General features: G+C 39.8%; 2 protein-coding genes across 5 annotated transcripts in view; one reads left to right on the plus strand and one right to left on the minus strand.

Moving 5' to 3' along the window:
* Positions 1-7815, plus strand: part of ATP6V1H (ATPase H+ transporting V1 subunit H) — a 134559-nt gene extending 126744 nt beyond the window's left edge. For all 4 annotated transcript variants that reach the window (XR_002007114.3, XM_004047006.4, XM_004047007.4 and 1 more), the window contains one exon: positions 7458-7815. Coding sequence is in view for 3 of the 4 variants with exons in the window: in XM_004047006.4 (XP_004047054.3) it covers positions 7458-7518 (61 nt within the window). In the remaining variant the exon portion in view is untranslated. The remainder of the gene's footprint in view (positions 1-7457) is intronic.
* Positions 7816-10461: 2646 nt separating this feature from the next.
* Positions 10462-10916, minus strand: LOC101138853 (neuronal regeneration-related protein-like). The gene has a single exon (XM_055348766.2). The coding sequence runs from the start codon at positions 10802-10804 to the stop codon at positions 10598-10600; it is 207 nt and encodes a 68-aa protein (XP_055204741.1). The 5' UTR covers positions 10805-10916; the 3' UTR covers positions 10462-10597.
* Between the last annotated feature and the right edge of the window lie 5201 nt (positions 10917-16117).

Consider the following 16117-nt stretch of genomic DNA (forward strand, 5'->3'; position numbering starts at 1 on the left):
ACAGTGGTTGTGGGGAGGGTACTGGATTTTGGATTGTAAAAGACTAGAGGGAAAAGACCAGTAAGGAGGCTGCAGATCCAATCCAGCCGTGGCGAGAGGTGGGATCAGGGGTGAGGAGGGTGGGAGAGATTCAGTATGTGGAGGAGAGAGGATCTGTGAGACGTGGATACCAGTTGGATGTGGAGGAGAAATCAGAGGGAGGAGGCCAACAACTTCCCAGGTTTATCCTTGACATTCTTAGTTACCAAACAAAATCACACACACAAATTAAAAACCTCTGTCACCTTCTATGTAGTGTGCCAAAGTTGTATAATCTGCTTTATTCTTTTAAATAGCTCTGAGACTCATTTCAGGTGATTATAATTCATATTGAAGAAACATCTGGCCCACGTGTTGTGGTTTGTTTTAGTTTTTGCATATCTTGTGGGAAAATGGATTCTCTAAAGAATAATTTTGTAGGCTAGGAGATTCTTCAAGTATAATTATAAAGCTGATTTAATTCACTTTCTACTACATATCATTAAAACATTGAACTAGTCTTCTAAAATATTGTTTCTTCACTGTGGATTTAGTTGAGCTTTCTTGTGTTATACACAGATTCTAATTAAAAATAACTTTAAATTTTGTTTGAGCAATTCTGCAGTTAGATTATGGAGTAGTTGGTAGGTTTAACTGCTGAAGACTTTGTCTCAACTGCTGAAGACTTTGTCTCTACTGCTGTTGCGGCACATTTTCCTTTAGGAGAAAGATGCATCCTTTTCCAGGTCTAACTCTCCTGTAGGACTCTTCAACTACCGTTTATTCAACAATCATCGATCTCTTAGTTTATACCAGGGACTGATCTGAAAAGTGGAAGATGATAAATGGGACACCGTCTCCACTGTCATACGCTCTCAGTCTTTCTAAGTATAATTCAAGAAAAAGAGGTCTGCAATAAGTCTTAAATGTGGACTTTGCTTACGTGCTATCTTTGTAATAAATAGAAAATAAATGTTCTTATTAGAAGTCTTCATAACTGCACAGGCATTTCTCCCACACTGCATGTTGCGTAACTGGATCTGTATGTAGTGCAGTTGGCTAGGGTCATGCCGTGTGTTGTGCAGGCTGCTTTTGATTATAACTACTTGCTGATCAGGAACCAGCATTTAAAAGGTAAAGGAGTGTTTGCTGCCAACTCCAATGCTTTGAGTGGCTCAGTGCGTTGCCTGCCCATGGTAACTACACGTTGGAAAAGCCATGAAGCACAGAAGATGCTGCCGATCTGTGACAGAGCTGGTAGTAGCAGGGGAAGAGGACAACTCTTGAGCATAGCCAGAGATAAAGAAACGCACACTTTGTTTAGTGGCATTTAGATTTTACAGCTTGTTAAAAAGAAAAAGATTTGATTAGTGGAATTCCTGTAGGAAAAAATAACTTTGTTATTGCAAATTTTACATAAATTGCTTTTAGAATACACTCTTTGATGCAATTTCTTTTAAAATGTACATTTTTGTTTCTTAGGACTACAACTCCTATAAATAGACTCTAGAATAGACTTTTAGAATCACTGATCTCTTTTTTTTTCCTTTTTAGTTTCATGGATCACCTCTTTAGGGAGACTGCTAATCTATTAGTCTTTGAATTCAGATGCTGTTAGAAGGTGAAGTGTCTAGTGATTATGAAAATATGTTTGAGAAAATAAATTGAGGATTTGCACTGTGATGTTCTTAATCTTTTTTATTCTCCCAGCTATACAATAATATGTCTCCAGCCAGTGAGAGGTAGAATAATGTACCATGAGGTAGTACTATTAGTCGTTAAAACTGTGAATTTTGAAATTAGACTTGGTACCAGTACACTCCCCACTAATCTAGTTGTCCTAACCTTACAACATGTCAGTTATCATTGCTAAACTCGAGTTACATATCTATAAATGGGGCTCATCTGTACCTTTATGGGTATTCTTGTGAAGAGTACATAAGAAAATGTATGTCAAGCAGCTAGTGCAGTGCTTAGTAACTAGCAGGCACTAAAAAATGGTACATATTGTGATGTTAAATACTGTTTTTCCTAGGCTGAGATAAAAATACTGTAGAAAGAGTTGGACTATATAGTACTTACTCTTGGAATTTAAATGTTTTTTGTAAATTAGATACACATGAGAGAGGGCACTGTGGTTTTTTATATGGTTCAGTTGTTATGTAGGAAAAACAAAATTTGTTTTTTTTCAGTTCATAAAAACAAAGTTTGCTTTGAGTTCAAAATCATGATAAAAGCCAGAGGAATCGCTAAATTTATAACTAAACTATAGTGAGTTAGCATTAAAGAAAGCAGAGCTATGTAAAATTATTGATGATTTATTTTTCCCCTTTACCAAATATAAATCTGTATTATAAACAACTATAAAGTTTATATTTTCTAAGATAAATTGTGTTTATATATTTAGAAAAGAATAGTTTGTTAATGATTTATATTATACCAGCTTGTTTTCTAAAACAGGATAGGTAAAGATTAAGAAACGTAATTATGACTCAGTTGTAGTTTTAATGATCGTTATGACAAACCCACAGAAAGAAGTAGGCTATAGAATTCCAAGAACATTATGATTTTAGTTATGAAAAATTTGCACACTAAAGGAAGACTAGAGAAAACAGTACAAAAATGCTGCTAACAATGGGTTTTCTACTTGGCTTTGTGGACAGGCAAGGCCAAAAAAGGAAAATAAAAGAGACTTAGTAGTTTTCATTGATTAATATATTTGTCAGTAGAAAATCACTTTTTTCCTATCACTAAGTTACACAGCTGAAGTTACCATGTGTCAAGTTATATAGGTAAAGTTAGCATGTTGAAACACTATTATAGTCAGTGTCTTCAATTATAGTTTTAAAGAAACATTTGTAATGTTTGAGTCTTTAAGCAACTAAATACACTGTGAAGGTTAAGACATTTGATTAGAATGGGTAATGGTCTTCCTGTTGTTTGAAGAGTTACTATAGCTAAGTAAGTGCTTCCTGGTGCCCTAGCTCCTAGCAGAATAGAAGCTAGATAGTCAGTCACCTTCGGAATGCCCCTGTCAAGCCTCAGGCACCTTGTGCCTTGTGGGAAGTGGAAGTCAGTTTTTCAGTGTTTCTTCATCAGATGTAAACTCTTTTGCAGCAGTATGATCTCTTTTGTGAGCCGTTTATGTACTTGGGTTTTTAAAAAGGGGAGTAGGTTTTCAGACTGCCCTTTTTTCAGTTTCAGAGATGTTGAGATCTCAGGAGATTTCAGGTGTGGATGAAGTTAAAGAGAAGAAAAATATTGCACCTCACAAATTTTGCATCTTAGGTGGCAGAAGCAAAGATTTAATGTCACATTCCTATAGATTGTTTGTATAAGTCAGGCACCTTTTGACTGAATTATAAGTTGAAATTTTATTGTATTGATCTTCATGTATTGAGGATGACTCAATACCCAGATTAATTCACAAAAGATCTCCTTGCATCCTTTGTTCTAGATATATTATTATCCCCTGAGGTAAAATGTATACTAGTTTTTCCTTTTGCCTGACAGTAGTGTAATTTTAACCTGAAGAAATTTTTCACACCCACTTGTTGTTTTCTAATTTATGAAAAAGGAAGTGTCTGCCTTCTGCACCTTTCTGAGCTCTTACTGGAAGCCAGGCAGCCCTGGAATAGAATAGGACCAGAGCCCTGAGTAGGCGCTTTGCTCACTTAGCTCTTGGGCAAGTTAATGAAGTTTTCTGAGGCCCTATTTCCTCTTTTGTAAAAGCGAGAAGATATTAATAATACCCAGCTCACAGGGTGCTCTAAAATGAGAGGGGAGAATGTGTGGGCATACCTGTGATAAAGCTTCCGTGGTGGCTCGGAACGCGGTCCAGATGGCAACAGCCATCCTGTGTTCCCAGCTTCAGGCCCTCGATGCCAGGACCCCCTGTGCCTGGCACAGAGGATTCAGAGGCAGGCTTGTGTCCCCCAGTCTTGGGAATGTTTTCATTGACTACATAATGTCATTCGACATTCAGGGGAGCAAGCTATAGTATTTTATAAGCTGGCCAGATGCAGTGATCCTAGCACTTTGGGAGGCCAAGGCAGGCAGATCACGAGGTCAGGAGTTCGAGACCAGCCTGGCCAACATGGCAGAACCCCATCTCTACTAAAAATACAAAAATTAGCCGGGCATGGTGGTGCGTGCCTGTAATCCCAGCTACTCGGGGGGCCAAGGCAGGAGAATCACTTGAACCTGGGAGGCGGAGGTTGCAGTGAGCTGAGATCACACCATTGCACTCCAGCCTGGGCAATAAAGTGAGACTCAGTCTCTAAAAAAATAAAAATAGAATAAAATACATAAAAGCCAAGTTCGAAGGAGTGGATTTTCCCCAAAGTTCGTATAGGTTAGGTATTTTTAATACCCTTTTCAGTGGAGCCACAGTTCAGTTCCTCCTGGTATGTTAGAAAGCCATCTAACACCCCACATGCCATAACAAACAACAATTTCAAGAAAGCTTGAGGAGGAAATTGTATTCTTCTTTCCATGAATCCTGTCTGGGCTCTTCTCTTGCTGGGCTTTTGGCATTTTGACCTACAATACTCAAACCAGGCTCACAAAGTTCCACCTGGGGCCCCTGATGTGCAGGTTCTTAGTTGGACCCTTTTTCATCTATATGAGTCCTTGTTCTTCCCCCAAATCCAAATTACATGAACTGTCAACTAGGCAGAAGAAAGGAGGTGCTGATTTTTCTATGTGTCATGTACTTAGGTCAGGAAGAAGTAGATGCCTCCGGGCTACCTTGTATGTACGAATAAACGAGAGTGAGCCTGGCCGGGTATGGTGGCTCATGCCTGTAACCCCAGCACTTTAGGGGCTGAGGCAGGCATATCGCTAAAGCCCAGGAGTTAGCGTCCAGCCTGGACAACATGACGAAACCCTGTCTCTACAAAAAATACAAAAATTAGCCAGGCATGGTGGTGAGCACCTGTAGTTCCAGCTTCTCAAGAGGCTGGGGTGGGAGGATGGCTTGAACCCAGGAGGTCAAGGCTGCAGTGAGCTGTGACTGCACCACTGCACTCCAGCCTGGGCAATGGAGCAAAACCCTGTCTCAAAAAAAAAAAAAAAAAAATTGTGTAGGAGAGGATGTTACCTGTAATTTATATCTTTGACCAGGAAGAAAAAAATGAATGGAAGATGGTGGGGTGGAAGCCGTGGCTGCATGTGTCTTTAGGTTCTCTGCTGGAACAGCGCACCTGTGCTGGGTTTTACTGTCCTACTTTGGCCCCACTTCAAGAGTGTTTCTTTTGTGAAGAAATCAATTATCTTCACCACTTGTTGTCTGCTAAGTATTAGTGAAGTCTGATATGGGGAATGAACTACCCTCAGGCCTCTGGAAGGGATGGAGCAGGTGGGAGCCTGTCTGTGACCAGACGCACAGGACCCTTTGTGATAATTTACCAGTTCCCTGCCTGAGCTCCTGGAGGCTTCCCATACGTTCTTACTAGTCATTTTTGGAAACTTACATTTAGAAGTTGGTCTTTGACATCGGTGCTTTAGGGAGAGAACCACGTCTTACTGTCATTGGAGAGTGGCACAGTGTCTTTGAGTACACTTTTAAAATGTTTTCTAAGGCTCCACACTAAAGAGTCTAAAATTGAAATATTTGAAGACCTCCTTAAAATGAAGCATATCTAACTTCAGGCTTGATTTCTCACATATATGTAGGAAAAATATATTTATAAGTTCTGGAAATTTGCCATAAATATTATTACCTCCACCACCAAGAAAACAAATCTGTGTGACCACAAATGCTCCCAAGTTGCAGGCATTCCCAGAGGAGCAGCATTGATAGTGACTGTAAACTCTTGTTTTTCCTGTCTAGCAAAGATGATAGGATGGCTTTCCTTTCAGCCTTTGCGTGAACTTAACTTCTGGTTGGAAATAAGATCCCATTGTCTAAATTATGTCAGCGTAGTTCCTGGTAGCACAAGAATATTAAACACTTTAATGTGACATCCAAAATTAACAAGTCAGTTATAAGAACTTTCCTTGAAGGATGGAAAAGATCATAACCCATTTTCATGTCCTGGGATGCTTCATTCAGTCTCATGGTATTAAAAAATGAACAGCCTTTGGATTGGGGGGAGTGGTGCGTGACACTTTACATGCTCTGGGCCACCAGTTCCTCCTCCCTGCTGCTCCGCCACTGCGTGACATTTCCTTCTCGTCCTCATTCCCAGTGCTTCTGTCTTTTCTGTCTTAAAATCTTTGCTGCTTTGGCCTAGGCGGCAGTAGCAGGGGGAGAGCAGCTCAGGTGAAATGCTTGCCCTCTTCTGGACCACTGTGGAGAGAGGCGGAGTCATATTTACTTGTGTACATCGGTGGCCCCCAAAGGTGGTTTCTTGGTGATGCTCACACAGTTGATAGGCGATAGGCAAGAGAGATGGCATTGACAGTGTACCTGATGCTTGCAGCCCAGCCAGGGCCTCCATACCCAGTGCCTCCTAGAGCCCCCATGGGAATACCCAGGAGGTTATGGAGCTGGAATGTAAACCCATGTCTCTATTCCAAAACTCGTGCTTTTTTATAAGAGGAAAACTTTTAAATAGTTTTTTCTTAAAAAGCCTCTTTTTCTTCTTCCTAATTGGTTCTAAAACAAAAGTTTGGGCAAGTGCCTCAAAAGAAAATAGGGACAAGATTGTTTTCTGTCCTGGAATTCACAGTGGTGTCTGTGTGTACTTTAGAGCTAAGTATGCACATACTGTGGGCACATGCTTATTTTCTGAATGAGAGTGCTCTAAAAGGATTGGGGACCACTGCTCTGAGCCCCATTGCCCCATCTGTGGAGTGAGTGCTGCTACTCAGCTCCTGGGATTGTTCTGTGGTTCTGGGCTGACCGTCTCTGTGTGGGCTTTAGACTGTGCTGGTGCAGAGTGAGTGCCCCAGACCAGTAGCTCCTGATGGTGTGGGGACTCCCAATGCTACTTTTGGTGATTTATTTTCATGTACTCTTGTGTCATCCCAGGGTGAAGATACACATATTCTCTAATAGCAGGACATTTGTTTTTCGTTTATGAGGTCATTCAGAATCATAATTGAGGTGATTTTGAACTTCTTAGATTGCAGAAGTGGCAGTAGCAGTAAACAAGACCTTTATCTGAACAGGAAAGTAGTCTTTCCCCAGGAAGTAATTACACTTCCTTGTAATCACCTGTTTGTGTAATCGTAATAACTTTACAAGTTATTCATAAAAATACGAGAATGACTAGTTTGTCTTTGTCATAACTTGTTTGTGTATGATACATGAAGTAGAATTCATATAGCACAAGTACTTTTGAAATTTGGAAAAGTTTACTTTTCTAGGACTTTTTAGTTATTTTTGGATGTTAAAGTAAGTATATATGACAGTGCATAATGTGTTTCAATTTTGGAAGTGATTCTTTGCTATTGAAATTCTCATTCTCCTTACTTCATTCTTACTTTTTTAGGGAATACCTTGGCAAGCAGCTCCAATCCGAGCAGCCCCAGACCGCTGCCGCCCGAAGCTAAGCCTGCCTCTGGCCTTCCCCTCCGCCTCAATGCAGAACCAGTAGTGGGAGCACTGTGTTTAGAGTTAAGAGTGAACACTGTTTGATTTTACTTGGAATTTCCTCTGTTATATAGCTTTTCCCAATGCTAATTTCCAAACAACAACAACAACAAAATAACATGTTTGCCTGTTAAGTTGTATAAAAGTAGGTGATTCTGTATTTAAAGAAAATATTACTGTTACATATACTGCTTGCAATTTCTGTATTTATTGTTCTCTGGAAATAAATATAGTTATTAAAGGATTCTCACTCCAAACATGGCCTCTCTCTTTACTTGGACTTCGAACAAAAGTCAACTGTTGTCTCTTTTCAAACCAAATTGGGAGAATTGTTGCAAAGTAGTGAATGGAAAATAAATGTTTTAAAATCTATCAATCTATCGATCTCTATCGATCTATGTCTCTATGCAGCTCTCTGTTCATCTGTATATCATCTGTGTATCTACACACACAGACACTGCAGCTATTAATAGTAGCACAGCTTTAAAATCTTAGTTTTTAACATGATACTGTGGTTCAAAAGATTTGCTTTTGGAGTTCAGTGAGAAGTTTTAGCGTTAGATTTATTTTCAGTACTTTTATCCTGGTTTTTAGTGCCTTAAGTTTGTTTTGTCTTAATACATTTTGGTTTAAGCATTGCCAATATATATTTTATTCTCTCCCCTTTTGTTTCTAGAACCACATCCCTTTAGCAGTACATACATGGCATGCAGGCCTCCTCTGAGGCTTTTGTTTTTGAACCACGTCAGCTAATCTCTCTGAGTCTCATTTTTCATTCATTTTCATGTTTTTTCACTTTTTATTCCTAGCAGTTCTATGAATGTTGAGTAGATGTGCTAAAGCTAATAAAACATTTATTCTAGTAAGTTTTTTCTCCTATAGAAAGCCACTCGTACAATCCATCTCCTGTTTGAGAATCGAAGATTGTTTCATTTTCAACATAGAAATCCTATGGAAGAAATTAGTTAAAATGATGCATAAATTAGTCAATGGGTTCATATGACTTGAATGATTTTCCTTAAAGGGGTTCATGTTTGCCAGAATAGAGGTAGTGTGATCAAACCAATTTTTTCTTTTACTGAAAGTTTAAAAATTGCTTATGTGTAGTTTACTTTTAGAAACATGGAAAATCATTAAATAGAACGTTTCTCATAGTAATTACAGATACTACATTAGCAGAAGATCAGTTTTCATGTTAATATATTAATGGTCTGTAAAATTTTTAGGATTTTAAGGCACTCAATTTCTAGAAGTCCTAGTAACCAGAGACACGGCCATCTTCTGAATTTCATAAGAATACATGGATTGTTTGGTGTCATAGTTTCTGATTTTAGTTTCATTTTGCACAGCTCTATAGTTCTAAAGTAGAAATCAGTGACAATCGTTCTTGCAGAAAGTATTAGTGCTTTAGTTTCTAAGAAGTGCTTTTGTACATGGGAAGCAACACTCCCATGTAATCATGCTTTAATTTTTTTTTTTTTTTTTTACCTTACAGCTTGCATATTTATTGAACAAATACTACTAAAATAGCTAAAATACATTGGGTACTTGTCATGAGTGCATCAGTAAAGATCATACTGTTACAAAAGCCTGCATTTTCAGCAGTATACAACTGCAACTCTACATAAATGCCACAGATGCAGAATACTGTTTTCTTGCTCTATTTACACAGCTGATATACCTATTCTAACAAAGGAGGGAGAGGAGTAGATGCACAAGAAACTCAGGCCAATGGGGGAGCAAGAAGAAAACAAAGAAGTGCAGTGCATGTGTCATCAGTGTTTAACAGTCAGAAGCGAAACAGTTCAGAACAAGGCCTGCCCTGTCAGAAGAGCTAAAAGACAGTTATATAAAAATTAAGGTGGGCTTTCAGACTGGCTAACACAACAACATTCCATGAGTAGATGGTAATTTATTTTTGTTTATCCATTTCGTTGGGAGCAAGGACAAAAATGTAAATCTACACCTTGCTTATCAAAATTGCCAAAAAAGAATGCTCTGCCTTTTAAAAAAGTATCATGATTTTGTAGACATTGTTTTCCAATTTAATATTTGGAAAAGGTGTCATTTTCATATTCCTACTCAGATGCCAGTGTTTTGGGTTTTTTTCAGGGGGAATTTATTTAAAAAGGTTTTGCTCTTTTTTTCCACAAATACCCTTTCAAACAGAAAGAACCCAAAGAGACACCTCAAAATGCCTGTAAAATTATTGCTTTTCTTTCTCTAAGTCAGGCAGGCGAGGCAACGGAAAGGAAGAGATTTGGTAAGTAAATTACAGTTTTGTGATTGCTCCCACTACCGTGACTGCATGTCTGTGGGTGCCAGCCAACGAGACAATCGTCTCTCACACTCTGGTAGCATTCACTCAACCTACAACACTGAGGAAGAAAGCCACACTGAAGACACAAGGAAAACAAGTCAATCCAGTCTAGAGAACAACATTCAGGGAAACAGAGTACACACCTTCTTAGAACATGGAAATAAAAAATAACTCCATCAGAGTTACCTCGCCAAGGAGCATGTTGAAAGTCCAGAATAGCACCATTCATCAGTGTCTCAGATCCTGTGGCAGCATCTCGGTCAGTTACCACAAGGAAACAATGAGTTTCAAACTACTTCTATACATCAAAAGAGTACATGGATAAAATATAGAGATATACAGACAATTGATGAACATAAAGTAGGTTTGTTACATCTAAATGAAAAAAAAAGGGGGGACTCAGGAGTGTACCAGTTGTGTGAGCACGGTGGGAGTTTGAGTTGTGGAAGACGTTGTAGCGAACCAGGCGTGAACCAACCTGTAAAGGTTGTAAACGTGGATTCACGGTGTGAAATTCTGAGCATTTTCACTTGAGTCAGAATGATTAAAAACTGGTTTGATGATACCTATTTGTCCACTGTAAATTCTCTAAAGCAAGGCTCAGAGTCACATAGTTTCTTCTTATACTTGATGATTTACACAGAAAAAAATCCCATATATAATACCATGACCTCATCAATACCGATACACCATATGTAATACAAATGGAGGTGTTACGACTAAAAAAAGTAGAGGTAACTGATTCTTGGGGAGCGGACTTCACTGCTGCCCAGTGGAGTCAGGGAGGCAGCGTTTGTCTCATTGTTCTTCTTGCCGTTCACTTCCTTTGGGACAGGAAGTCTTCCCTTAGGAAACCTTCCCTCCATGTCCTTGTTTGGAAATGGTTCTTGACTGACCCAGACAAAGAGTTCTGGGTAATAAACCATTTTGAGAATCTTAGTCTTGGGCTTCTATTCTCCCTGTTTTCAGTCCAGAGAGACCAACAGACAAAAGCCCCGCTCCCTGTTCACTCTCTCTCCTCTCTACACTCGGCAGGAATCGGCGAGCGGCCAACAGGCGCGCGCGCCCCGACACCCCGCACCCGCGCCCCGGGCGCCCCGCTCGCCGCGCCGCGCCGCCCCAACTGCACCGCGCGGCGCCCCGGGGAGACAAAGCGGACCTGCAGCTCTGCGCCCCGGCCAATCATGCTTTAATTATTATCTCGTATATTAAAATTAATTCCCTCGAGGTACGTTTTTTCCACCTTAAACCTTTACACCCAACTTACAGAGCATACAACAATCATGAAAGGAGTCACTTTCATTTTTCCTTTGCTTATCAATGTTTTTGATTAACATTCAATGCTTAAACCCTCCTTAAACTATAATACCACCTACATGTTCAATTAAACTGCAGACACCTAATGGAGCAGACTTATAATATGACAAACCAAATCTTAGAAATTGCTTATGAGTCAAATACAGGTAACTCGACCTAGGGATACAGGTGGTAAAAGTACTGTTAAGCATTTTTAAGCATCTTTAAATCAGCCTAAACAAAGAGCCCAGTTATTACAAAATGTGTTATTACACCTGTGTAAACACAATTTACACAATGTGATCAGTATAGGATTGTTGAGTTTCATTTTCTCTGTACTTATTTTGACATTTTCCTTGGTTTCATAAGTCCTCATCTAAGCAAGACCAGGACCGGGCATTTCAGGCCAGCCACGGTTAATGGAGTAAAACTGCTATGGATCACAGAACTGAGGTGACACTTTGTGGTGACCGTGTGAGGCTTTCAGAGGGGCTAAACAAACCTTGAGACTGGCAGTCTTAGGACCTGGGTGTGACAATCCAGATGCTGGTGGGGTACATTTCTTTTTGTGGTCAGTCTCCACCCGCGCCCACTTTTTTTTTTTTTTTTTTTTTTTTTTGTCAGTTGAGTTAAAAGTCCATGCTCTTCGACTGGGTTTGAATCCGTCACCTACGTGTCTCTTTTCTGCAAGCCGGTATATGAGGGAGCTTTCTAAGTTGTTGGATATTGCTTATCTCAGTGACATATAAAACCCTGAGTTAAGTATTGTATGCCTTCTCCAATAGGAGGCAATTTCTCCCCTTTCTGTCTTAAAATCTTATTGTGTCTCATTGACCCTCTGTTCTCAATTTGTCAGGAATAATGTCACTAAAAATACACTGGGAAAAAAAAAATGTAGAGCTGAGGTATTGTTTTATTGGTTTTTTTTTTTGTTGACGGCATAATAGGTTATACAAAGTTTACCAGAAACCAAACTAAATAAACCAATTGCTAAAATATCCAGTCTCAGCAGGTATACATAGTACCTTTTAAAAAGAAAACTTGATTTTTAGATTTTGAGAAGCATACAGACATTCTCATAAAAGGGAGAATAAAATTATATCTTGCTTTCTTAGAAAACTCTTATTTTGGGTCTTGTTGACTTTAATTCTTATTTTGGGTCTTGTTGACTCTAATTTTTAAAAAGATGCATGTTTTAAAAAGATGCACCTCCCGTTGGCAGGTGAAGCTCATTCCCACACATCGTTCCTCGCCAGGCACAAATATTAAATTTACAGAATGTCTCCAGTTAAAATTTTTTTTTACTTTCTATTTAGCCGCATCAGAGTAATTGGTGTTAATTTTCATATAATTAAAATTTAAATAATTTCTAACCTCTAGCTCTTAAATCTTGGAAAGCACAGATCCAAATTTTGATGCATTTGATTTATCTGAAAATTAAAAGTTCTCTGTTCTCATTCTTTGCCTTTGAAAATAAGAATATTTTAGACTAAATTTTGAAACCACTCAAAGTTGGTAGGTGGCAAAGTTACTTCCCAAATACGAACCTTGTGATGAAATCTCTTTTTGGTTTGAAATTTCTCTCTTGTTTTGCTGTACAAAATGTTCTGTTCTGGTTAAGAGATGTGCCTTTAACTTTGTGAACAAATTTCCAATGAAAAAGTCAGTTGGAAAGAAGAAGGAGCTATAATTTTAAATTCCTTCAACATTGTATGCAAATCTGACACGAGTTCCCTTCTCTTTTAGTTCTTAGAGTGTTGATTACTCTTCCAAAAATAGGATAAAAGTGGAAGAAACACTTCCGTGATTGAAGGAATACTAGTCTGAGATGCTTTTATCTTTCAGTACTATGTAGACCTGTGTCTTTTTCCCTTTACAAAGGGAGAAAAAATATATCCAGGAAGTTGGTTGAAAGAACCAATCTACAAAGAACACCAAATAATAGTGTTTGTAACATGTAGAAATAAAATATTTGAAACAATAGCACAAAGGTTGCATGGTGAGGCAACGAACTTCTGCTCTTGTTAAGACAGCAGATTACATTAGATAGGAAGTGATATAACAGGACTATGAAGTAGACTGTGATAAGGATATGTATTTAATTCCCTAGAGCAACCACTGAAATGATAAACAAACTGAAATTGCAAGGTATAGCTAGCTAAAGAGCCATTGATGGAGATAAAATTGAATACAAAGAATACTTGATTAACCCAAAAGAGTGCAGGAGAAGAACATAGGAGAGAGAAGACACACAGAAAATGAGTAGCAAGGAGGCTGGGCATGGTGGCTCACGCCTGTAATCCCAGCACTGTGGGAGGCTGAGATGGGTGGATCACCTGAGGTCAGGAGTTCGAGACCAGCCTGGCCAATGTGGTGAAACCCTGTCTCTACTAAAAATACAAAAATTAGCCGAGCGAGGTGGCATGTGCCTGTAATTCCAGCTACTTGGGAGGCTAAGGCATGAGAATCGCTTGAACCCAGGAGGCGGAGGTTGCAGTGAGCCAAGATCGCGCCACTGCACTCCAGCCTAGGCAACAGAACAAGACTCAGTCTCAAAAAAAAAAAAAAAAAAAAGAAAAGACAAAAAATAAGTAACAACAAAGTAGACTTTAAGCCCACCAATAACAATAGCTACAGTAACTGGCAAGGATCCAGGACTCCTGCCCTTAGGCATCCAGAATTGTAAGTGTTTCAGCATGGCCACCTCCAGGAAACTCATTGTTTCTAGGTCTCAGATTTGTGGAGAGGACGTTTTCTGGCGTGGTACGTGGCTTATTTCTGTCACCACTCCCAAACACCCAGCTCTTCACAGGCTGCTAATAGAGTGGAAAAAGCAGAAACCTGTTATCATTTGTTCACCAACTCTCCTGCTATCAAAATTTTCCTGAGAGCATTTGCTGTCATCTTGTTTTCTTTGTCCTCATGGGCTTATTCCTTTTGTTTTTCTTTTGTTTGTCCCACCCAAACTTTTTTTAAAAATCCCTTCTAGCCTTTCAAGTGGGGTTGCAGAGGAAGCAGAAATGAGTATGTGTGTTTAGTTCATCTTGATTAAACTGAAATCCCAAAGGATTTTTTGTTGCTTTTGTTGTTTTTGAGATGGAATTTTGCTCTTGCCACTCAGGCTGGAGTGCAGTGGCATGATCTCGGCTCACTGCAACCTCCACCTTCCAGATTCAAGCGATTGTCCTGCCTCAGCCTTCTGAGTAGCTGGGATTACAAGTGTCTGCCACCACGCCCAGCTAATTTTTGTATTTTTAGTAGAGATGGGGTTTTGCCATGTTGGCTAGGCTGGTCTCAAACTCCTGACCTCAGGTGATCCACACACCTCAGCCTTCCAAAGTGCTGGGATTACAGGCGTGAGCCACCGGGCCCAGCCTCTAAGGTGGTATTTTTAATCATTGTTGATGTATAAGGTCCATATTAGAATAAGCATAGATTAAATTTGGGAATAAGGGGGGCAGATGTACCAGAGTATATGGACTCACAGTTGAAAAGATTATAAAGGCCATTCATCCCAACAATGCTTAGCATCTGCAGTTGTGAGAATTAAAATTAGTGTGAGTTGAGGATTACAAACAATTTGTAACCATTATACGTAGTTTAATATGATAATTTCATGTAGCAGGTGAATATCCTGCTTCTACTTGATCGATGCCAGCAACAGGCAACCTGTCCAGTTAGAATGTTTCTCATTTTGAACCAGCATCACTTTCTGGTAATTTTCAATATTTGAGCCAAATCCTACCTTTGGAATATAGAACAAGGTTAAATTTAACAGTCTACTTTTAAAAATGTTTATTCTAAAACCATAATTGTTTATTTTTGTCATGTAAAATATTTCTATTTCAATGCTAAATATTTTAGGTCACATTTTAGGTTAAGGATGCATATTTAATTATCTACAGCAACCACTAAACAATAAACTGCAATTACAAGGTATAGCTAAAGAGCCATTAGTGGAGATAAAACTGAATATGCCTTATTTTGGCATAAGGAGGTGAGGCAAATGTGTGTCATGTGATGTCAATCAGACCGTGTGGCTGTGACCCGCCTCCTGAAGTGTTTGGAGAAACGATCACACAAGTGAGGTTTTGAGTTGGCTGGTTGCTGCAAAACGATCATACAACACAACGTCTGTGTGTGCTGGACTTGACCCTCTGAGGGCCAGCCCTCTAGGGGGCAGCCATGCCCTTCACTGCCCTTGAAGGAGTGGGCTTGGCTGGGCTTTGTGTGGCGCTGTCACCCAGGTTGCTCTGTGACCCTCCGTGCCAGCACTGCTGGCTGGATCCTGACCCACAGGGATCAAACAGGGCATGACCCACAGGCAGGGCCTGACCCACAGGCAGCAAACAGGAGATGCTGACTGTCGTCTCGGGTGGCCTGCTGAAAGATACACACGGAGTGCATTTGTATGGAGTTAATTCCCACTGGCAGAGGAGAAGGTGCTGCAGTGAAGCTTGCATGATGAAAGAAGAGACAAGCTTGTCTGGGAAAAACATTTTTGGTATTTGTGAATGGAAGTGTCAGGCCAGTTATGAAGGAGAGTGAACTATGCAAGGTCAGAGTAGAAAGAGTTCCAAATCCTTCCTGGCCATCCAGGTAGGTTTATTCCCTTGTCAATCTACCCTTCTTTCTACAGGCCCATCTGCCCGTCCATCTGTCCATTCACTCATCCTTCCCCTGCATCATCTTATCATAGTTCTGTTTTATTGCTACTGAGACCTCAGTGCTTCAGAGACATTTCAGTGATTGTGAAGATGAACTTATTGGTCTCCAGTCTTCTTAGGCTGATTAAAAGGTGGACTTTCTGACCTAACTCCTGAATACAGTGCTTTATCCCAGTGAGTGTCCAGTCAGCCTTGCCTGGTTGAACTGACTTCCAGGTCCCTCTCTCCAGGAGCCCTCCCCACCTGAGACAGAAACCCTGGCCTCGCAGAGCCTGC

The sequence above is a fragment of the Gorilla gorilla genome, chromosome 7 (assembly GCF_029281585.2).
Source record: "Gorilla gorilla gorilla isolate KB3781 chromosome 7, NHGRI_mGorGor1-v2.1_pri, whole genome shotgun sequence".
NCBI classification, from domain to species: domain Eukaryota; kingdom Metazoa; phylum Chordata; class Mammalia; order Primates; family Hominidae; genus Gorilla; species Gorilla gorilla.